At 34.2% G+C, this 9,521-nt stretch overlaps 1 protein-coding gene across 1 annotated transcript; it reads right to left on the reverse strand.

Moving 5' to 3' along the window:
• Positions 1–4,615: 4,615 nt before the first annotated feature.
• Positions 4,616–5,612, reverse strand: LOC141389645 (metallo-beta-lactamase domain-containing protein 1). The gene has a single exon (XM_073961487.1). The coding sequence runs from the start codon at positions 5,411–5,413 to the stop codon at positions 4,757–4,759; it is 657 nt and encodes a 218-aa protein (XP_073817588.1). The 5' UTR covers positions 5,414–5,612; the 3' UTR covers positions 4,616–4,756.
• Positions 5,613–9,521: the final 3,909 nt, after the last annotated feature.

Genomic DNA, 9,521 nt, shown 5'->3' on the forward strand with positions numbered 1-9,521 from the left:
GATGGGGAAGTTATTACCTACTGCGAACTTTGAATACCAAATGACATCCAATTTTGCCCGAAAATGTAAAAAACAAACTAAATCCGATGGTGCCCAAAAATGTGCATGTGACTGTGATTAATGTGAAGAAGTTGCTTAACTACTTTGAACCAAAAAGACACCCAAATATAATTTAAATCAGTCGGTACCTTTTTATGGGGCCTATTTCAAAACATTGACCTATGTCCCCAATTTTTGATGGAGACGTTTTTTGACAACCCTAAATTCTATGTTACGGCTAGTTCGGTCTGAAAATGTAGCTAAAAACATAAAAGATACCCGAAATCGGTTGGTTCCGGTATATGGGGCTATTCCAAAAAACATGAACCTATGTCCGCATTTTTTGGTAGATAGGTTTTTAACACCAAACTATAACTAAATCGGTCTGAAGATGTAGCTAAAAAAATATTCCAAAACGTGGACTCTGTGTCCACAACTTTTGGTGGAGAAGGTTTTTGGAACCTTAAATACCAAATCATTGCCAGTTCAGCCTGAAAATGTAGCCAATAACAGCATTATACCTGAAATCGGCCGGTACCGTTTTATAGGGTCTGTATCAAAATATGGAATGATATAGTCCATCTTCGAACTTGACCTGTCTGCAAACAAAAGACGGAATTTTCCAAAAATTCTGTGTCCTATCTCAATTTTTGTGGATGCCAGAATGATTACCACAGACGGACGGACATGCATAGATCGACTAAGAATTTCACTCTTGTTATGAATATAGGGCCGCAAATAATTATTTCAATGCGCTACAAACGGAAAAACAAACTTAATATACCCACTATACAGTGGTGGAGGGTATATTTTATTAAAAAATAACGTTTTTAAATTTAGCATTATTTTTTAGCATTTAAATATTTATTTTAGCATTTTTTAGCATTATTTTAATGCTGATTTAGCTGCAACACTTTTTTAAATCTGGTCACACTGCTGGTAAATACCCAGTAAATACCTTTTTTGGCGGTTTATTTGGGTATTTAAAACATTATTTTAAAATGAACATTTTGTTTTTATGTCATATAGAAAAACAAAAATATAACAAAAAAAAAAATACAAGATATCGGTTTAAATTCGCGATTTCATTATTTTATATGCTTCACTTCTATTGTTAACGTCAGATGTGGGTGGACCAAATCTCAAGATAATCAACGAAAATTGAGGATATAGTCACTTGATATATAGGATACCATGAGATCTGGTCCATCAATGGTGTTTTCCTTCAAGGCGCAATTCAACCAAGCGTTCTAAATGCTCTAACATATCAGAAATTGTGGGAATGGGAAAAAATTCCCAACTCCCATGCGTTCAGAATAGAGTTGTTTATATACCTGCTTAGATAAAATGGCGTAGGGTAGAAAAAGATAATGGTACGTTATCTATCATAGCAGATGGCTAAGCCGTATGTGGCGATCGAAAGAGGCCTTGTGTCGACAAGAGAATGATAGGCATCGATTTGTAGTACTAGTCGAAAAATGTTTCCATGAAGCAATAGCGTAGACTGAGCAAAGAATGCCGCAACAGCCTGTCGGGATTGATTTAATCCGCGTTCCTACTTCCATGATGTCAGATTGAACTTTATTTTATGTTCTCTGTCTGATTATAATTATAGCCTTGGCTTACATGTTTATCCATAGTTCTCTTACGAAATGAATAACCAGATGGCAAAAGGAGTTGTTTATACCCCTATTCCATAAGAATAAAATAAAGATTCATTCGACAAATGTAGAAAAAAGTACGCATTGGGTCGAGTCTTTTTCACGACTCGGTCTCCAGAAAAACTTTCTTAACTTCGACTCAGAAACCCTCAATAAAACAATAATTATCACAATTGTTAAGAGTCTATCCTTATGAACCGAGAAATTCAAAAAATCGTCATTCTCAAATATTTGTGGTTGTGAGACACATAGGCAGAGATGGTCGTTAGGTTTTTCGATAGTCAAAAAATTGTAAACGTCGAAAACGCAAATTATCTTATAAAACATATAAAAATTAGACGACGTCGTTGTTCTGCAGAACAAACGGTACTGTTGAAGTTTAATAGAAGTTTTAATAGAAGAGAAACTGTGAAGTAATTATTTTTGTTGTAATTTCCCCACCAACAACATAAAGAAAATTTTGACATAACATATTCAAAATTTTACGATACCACTACCTGGGTAATTGTGCCATGGGTAAAAGTGACCAATCGTACATAAATGTATAAAATTTTTGTAGCTCTGCAAAATTAAAGACCTCCATTCGATAAACATCTCCTCCAAATTTCATAGCTCTATCTTCATCCGTTTACACGATATATATTTTTGACACAAAAAAAAACATTTTGGACACACTGTGTAGGGCAAGAATAGCAAAGAAGCAATGAAGGCATTAAACTATAGACTATATTCAGAAAAGGAAGTCTTCTTGAGGCCTCATTGGTATTTAAGGGGTCGATTATCGATAGCAATTATAGTTTAGTGGAGTTGTCAGTTGTCAAAAATACTTTATGTATGGCAACCTTCAACTGAAGTTGCGAATCTCAGTTGACGAACCAAATATTTTTCAGCAACCAGTTATTTTCAGTTGCAGTGAATATTTTCGAAGAAACAAGAAGTAAAATTGAAAGGAAAAAACATTTTCTTAACAATTGTTGATTATTTGCATGATTAATTAATTTTTAATTGATTATGTGTATCAAAAATATGGTGAAAATAACAATTAAACAACAGTTTGAAATATTAATTGATAAATTGAGTGCAAATCCAATGTGTACATGGGTTCCATCTATACAGCCAACAACACCAGGGAATTTCGTTTTTGAATAAAAATGATTTTTGTTTTGTCTTTTTTCCTCCTCCGACAATTTTGAAACGATCCAATTTTGCAATTTTGGCACAATTTGTCCTCTATCAAGTGGACAACTTCCTTCAATACGTTCGACAATGTAGATTTAGCCATACAATTGTTGTAATCATTGTCATGGGACTTTTGGAGACATCCCTCCGCAAAAAATTTCAACGCAGCGCAAACTTGGGGGTATTGCTGTTGATCTGTAACTTACATTGAAGTCATATTATGTTATATACATCGGAAAAGTATGTCAGAGACATGTTCCTTTGGATTTAGTACATTTAATCCATTGCTGCCATTTTGTATAGTTGATGTTATTCGATCCTTATGAATAGACATCGGATTTTTGCATCTTTTTGAAAATTATAATGCAGATAATTCGTTTATTAAACAATAGAAGCTGGAGCTTTGTACGTATTATTGATATATGACATCGAAGTTCTGTCATTGGAACGATATAATTCTATATACATAAGGTTTGTCCTTGTACTTTCTCAGTAAATATTTCTCAGTAACTTCTTTTAGAGAGTAAAGCATTTTTTACTCTTTCAAGGGAAAAAATTAAAAAAGTAAAAAGACAACATTCAGTAAAATTTTTCAATTTGATTAATATTTACGATTATGATATTTGAATATTTTAAACTTTTGACAACTGCCTAAAGCTACAAAATGTAAGTCCCAATTTACATTGGGCGAGTTTACTTGCGGCAATTGTCATTTTGTAGGAGAGAGAGGTGAGGCATATGGTAACCCTTTGCCTCTCAGCACCCTCTCTCACCTACAAACTGACAATTGCCGCAAGTAAACTCGCCTAATGTAAATTGGGACTTACTGAACAAAATTCCTTCAGTAAAAATTAGGTTTGTCCTTTTACGTACTGAACTTTACTGAACATTGTTTCTTCAGTAATGTTTAGCAACATTTCAATTATACAATTGTCAAAACTTTACTGAAGAAAAAATGTTCAGTAAAGTTCAGTACGTAAAAAGACAAACCAATTATAATAAGTTCTCAGTATGTCCCAATTTACATTAGGCGAGTTTACTTGCGGCAATTGTCAGTTTGTAGGTGAGAGAGGGTGCTGAGAGGCAAAGGGTTACCATATGCCTCACCTCTCTCTCCTACAAAATGACAATTGCCGCAAGTAAACTCGCCCAATGTAAATTGGGACTAATAAAAATTTCAAAACAAGTTTCTCAATTCATTCTCTTTTACTGAACATTTGTGTAAAAAAACAACATTCAGTAATAATTTGTAATAATTATTACAAATTATCGAGTACGCAGACACACTTATAATAAGTTCCTATATAATTGGTTGAAATTTCAAAAATATGCAAAAATAGCAGGCCTTCGGCCGGGGATTTAAGACTTTTCCTATGGACAGGTGCGAATCTAGGACACGGGAACAAAATATCTTTTAAAATGAAAAATGTTTTTCTAAGTAGCCGACATTTAACAAGGGAACTTCGGAGGCGCATATCTCGAGAAGTATGGACTGCCGCAATCATCTTAAGCCAATCCATTTTATGAGGACATTTTATATTTTAGAGATAGGCAATCTATTCGTAAACAAGCAATACGACATAAGGACGTTGTCCTCGTAAACGGACTTGTTCCAAAACAGTCTCTCCGATTTTCAAATGATTGCGAATTAGCTGACATTCCAAAAGTCATTGTCTAACAATGCAGTTTAAATTAAGGAAGATAAGGACTAAATGAACTACACTTACTTGTTTTTCCATAAAGAATTAAAACCACACATTCGCCATCGAAATGCTTTTTGTGTATCCTTAAATTCCCATTTATAATCCATATGTCAATACACAAAGCTTCCATAAATATTTCCATGTTTTGTTTTTTCATATAGAAAGAAGTCAACGTTATTCCAACTTTTCGTTCATATCTGAACGTAGTTTTGCTCTCATGCCATCGGTGACATGGAATCCTTTTCCATGTCCTGGTATTATATATGAGCATATATCTGCTATTTTGCAGCGATTTTCACGTTGCAATGAAGGATTTTCGGAACCAGCTCCTAACCATATTTCTTGGTCAAACACATCTTCCTCACGTTCAAAGAGATCTCCACAAATTCCAACTGTGCCGCCAAATTGTGGATCTGCATTATAAACAACTACCGATACACAAGTAAGCGTATGACCAGGAGTTCTCATTATCACAACGTTGCCATTTTCCAATGTATAGGGCTTTGCAAAGTCATATTCTGGATAAGTGTCGCCGTGTGACATGCACGACCCAACAAAGTGCCACTTGGCGGATGTAAACAGATAATTGCAACCAATATGATCCGAGTGCCCATGAGTGCATATAACGTAATGAATGTCATGCGGTTGTAGCCCAATCCTTTGCAAACCATCAGCAATTAATTGGCCATCCCAAGCAGTCATCGTGTCCACGATAATATTGCACCCACTTTCTGTTTTTACAACCGTGCAGGAGCAATTAGCTTGCATATCATTGGAATTTCCTATTGCCTTGGAATAACCTTCAGCCAGAACATGGACCTTATTGATCATTTCTATATATCAGCGTTGAATATTTTATATGTAGATGTTCCTTTACTTTTAAAAATGGTAAAAGTTGTGAACTGTTTTCATATTAATTGTATGCTAACATCAAGTAAAGAAACACTTTTTGAGTAAAAAGTAGAAAAACTTGAAGATTCTTGCGCGTAAAGGAACAGAGCTAATAGGAATTGCGCCAATTTTTGTTAAATGTTCGCGATGGGTAAATTGATTTGATAACCTTGGCAGAATCATACAGGTAGACGATTCACCGCAGCTGATGGTCCCATGAATTAATTTTTTAAAATAATACCTACCTGAAATTGAAAATTTTAATGAATTTGTTAAAAAATACGTCTATTAAAATGTTCTGAATCAAATTGCTTGAAAAATATTGCTATCAATTAAGCAATCGGCACATACGGTCCGTTTAGTGACACGTTGGGACACGCGTTGTCCCAAAACAGTTAAATTATGTTTAACTTTAATGCGTCAGCCATATTGTTGTTTTTCAAATAACTTGGCATCACTTACACTTTTTTCATGTGGTTGTTGTACCACGACGCTCAACGCATCGTATGTGCGAGCGCTTTATGGCCCCGGCACATACGGTCCGTTGTGCGTCGCGTCACTCGTTAATAACAACAACCACATGAAATAAGTGTAAGTGATGTCAAGTTTGTTCTTGAATTTTTCATGTGGTTATTGTAACGCGATGCTCAACGTAAAAGAATAAAGAACGGACGAGACGAATTCGGAATAGGTTGATTTTTCATTCATTTACTAGAGTTTCTAGCTTAGTCCGTGTTTAGACACACGGGAAAGTAAATTCAGTTTTTAGGCAATAGGGGGTAGGAAAGAGTATTGAGGAGCTCTTTCCTCTCCGCTCTCTCCCAAAAACACAATTCACTTTCCCGAGAAATTTGTGTGTCTAAACACAGACTTAAGAATGTCACAAAACAGCCAATAATAGCTCTGTTCCTTTACGTGCAAGAATCTTCAAGTTTTACCACTTTTTACTCGAAAAGCGTTCCTTTACTTCAGAGACCATACAATTCGTATGGGCGCAGTTTACAACTTTTACAATTTTTGCCGGTTTTACCATTTTTAAATTAAAGGAACAGACCAAATATAACAAAATCTCCCTTATACGGTCGTTTGACCTAAATTTTGTTTCCCAGCACAAATGTTTAAGTGAAATTTGCTAATTACCATTTTTTAAGTAAAATTCAACTGGCCTTAACACACCAAACTCAACTACGCCCGTTCAAGTGTTTTTGTACGTTCCATGCGACTTTTTTTCAATATTAGCTAATTATAGACGAAAACATTTTGAGGTTATTACTTAATCTATATGATTAGCCAACCAATATTTTCACAGAATTGGGTTACTCTCGGAGAAAAAGTATTGTCAAATTGATCCAATATCTTTGGATGGCGTTTAGACACTACAAATTGTTACCTATTTACAATGGCGACCCAGGTTTAAAAATTACCTTTCAGGTTCCAGTTATATATGGCAATATAATCGAGGTAATGTAGATTAGTATATGGACAACAAACAATTTAAAAATTAACGATTTTTTGAAAAGACTTTTCCATACGAGTTTTGACAATTATTGGTCTGTTCCTTTACTTTTGAAAATGGTAAAACCGGCAAAAGTAGCAAAAGTTATGAACTGCTCTCATATGAATTGTATGATGTCAGAAGTAAAGGAACGCTTTTCGAGTAAAAAGTGGTAAAACTTGAAGATTCTTCCACGTAAAGGAACAGGGCTTATATGAAATGCTAAACGCCTTTTACACTTGCACTTAAAACAGGTGTTTGGGGAGTTCACGTCATTTATTTGACAGATATTGTATGGTATTGACTACTTAAATGCATGGTAGAACAAATACAAGGTAAAGTTAATACTACAACAAATACAACTCGAACAACAACCACAAAGGAATTTGTTTTTGTTTGTAAACGTTAGTGTCAACGTAAATGTAAACAAAACAAGGAAATGTCTATAAATTATTGGAATTTAAAAAACTAATAATTTTTCACATTTGATTGAATATTTTGGAAAACATGAATGAAAACTCGTTAGATTTTCAATTTGAATGTTTCCATATCATTCCACTAAATGCATAATTTCTCGCAGAAAGTAGAATTCTTGCAAACATGTTTGGGGTCGCTGGTAATTCATTGAAAAAAAGAAGCTGTTGCTTTTGAAAACAAAAAATCACATGTTTATTAGGGCTTTATTCTTTTCAAGTTTAACAAAATACCACACATATTAACAAATATTGTACCGCCTCTATAAGCGGTGTTTTAGTGTGCGGCATGTCGTTCGGACCTGGAGGAGGTTACATGTCAATGATATGAAGCCGTCTTTATGGGAAATAGTTTTTTTTTCTGATGAATAAATTTGTTCTTCAAAAATATATATCCCTAATATACATCGAACATAGAAATAAATACATAAAATGTCGAATGGAATTTGACACTAACACTACAACCCAGTTCAGTCAGCTGGGTATTGCTGCTACCTTTTCTTGTTCTACCATGACTTAAATGATGAATTTTTTTATAAAACATGTAAAATGCGTTCTAGAGTATCGTATTCCTACACATTTAAGACGGAGCCTTCGCAACTAATAAAAGCAAAACAGCTCGCGAATTGCATATAACAGAGGCAACAATTTATTATTCGAAGTCTGAACAAAAACACCTGCATTTAATTTTTAATTAATTTCTCGTTAGAGTTGAGCTTAATGACAAATGATTTTTGCAAGTGAAAAATAAAGCCGAATCTACACCACTAAGTGACATGTTTCGCCTTTGGTAGGGGCTCATCAGACATATCGGCGGGGAAGCGGCTTCGCTATCATGTAACTTTTCCCCTTTCAAATGCAATTTGTTTTTACAACGCTGAATATTTGTTCATTCATTGTATGACTTTCATGACAAACGCTTATGGGTACTTTACACGATATGTATTTTACATATGAGTTGTCACTTTGCGTATACATTTTGTATTGGAGAAGTGACAACTCATATGCAAAAAACATATCGTGTAAAGTACCCATTAGGATACAGACCAGGTATGTCTTTTAAAGCAAGTTCTTTTCTCTCCAACGATTTTAAAGCTAAATTTTTGATCACACTAGTTCAAATAAGAACTACTCCTTTATGGGCCGACCACACTCTTTACATATCCTTATTTCAATATCACTTCAGCGATCGGCACAAATGCCCGCCTACGAAATATTGTTTTTACTAAAGCTGTTAGCGATTCCCACCGTAGCTCGAAAACAAATAAACGGATAAGATTATATTTTGTGGGATCAATTTCTTGTCCTTAAGCGAAACGGAAAATGTCACTTTCGTCATAAATGCGTCAAAAAAAAAAAAAAAAAATAATAATGAAAGTCCCTCACTCGATTTTTATTTAATAATAATCCAACAAAAACATATGACGATCGGACCATCTGTTTTCACGCTACAGTGGACACCGCTTTCTAAATATCATTGCTATGCTACGTACAAAACACTGTAATGCTTGGTTTACATTTACGAAATCCACTCGATTTCAACTGTCAAATCCATAGGTTAAACGTCAAATGAAATCCAGATGAGATTTCCAAGATTCATATCTTATCCATATATAATTTTGTAATTTTAATTACTTATTTGTAACTTACTTTCTATATATTGGACTTCCTTTCTTCCTTCCTTTCACATTAATGTTAGTAATAGTACATTAATGCTTAGTTTACATTTGGCGTCGTTTCGTGATTTCGAAGGCGTTTCGTGATTTCGCGCGGAATCAAGCAAAAATTATCATGATTTCGCATACAAAAATGAAATCATCTCATTTCGTGATTTCAGCGAAATCAACATCGAAATCGCAGTACACATGATATACAACCCTGTTATTGCCTGAAAAAGTACCAAAAGTTGCAACACTTTTCACTTATCACAATAAACAAGGTAGATGGTCAATTGATGCAACAAAAATTTTTAGTATCAAAATTTGTAAACAATGTGAAAAAAATATTAAATTACTTTTTCGCAATGCTATTTTTCAGTGTGTTATTGTACTTTTTTTAATGGTAATGTTAGAAAAAAGAG

Source organism: Musca autumnalis, unplaced genomic scaffold (assembly GCF_047663935.1).
Source record: "Musca autumnalis isolate F117 unplaced genomic scaffold, ASM4766393v1 scaffold_1, whole genome shotgun sequence".
NCBI lineage: Eukaryota > Metazoa > Arthropoda > Insecta > Diptera > Muscidae > Musca > Musca autumnalis.

Coding starts and splice junctions, on each gene's coding strand:
- LOC141389645 (XM_073961487.1), bottom strand. CDS start 5,413: ATGATCAATAAGGTCCATGTTCTGGCTGAAGGTTATTCCAAGGCAATA.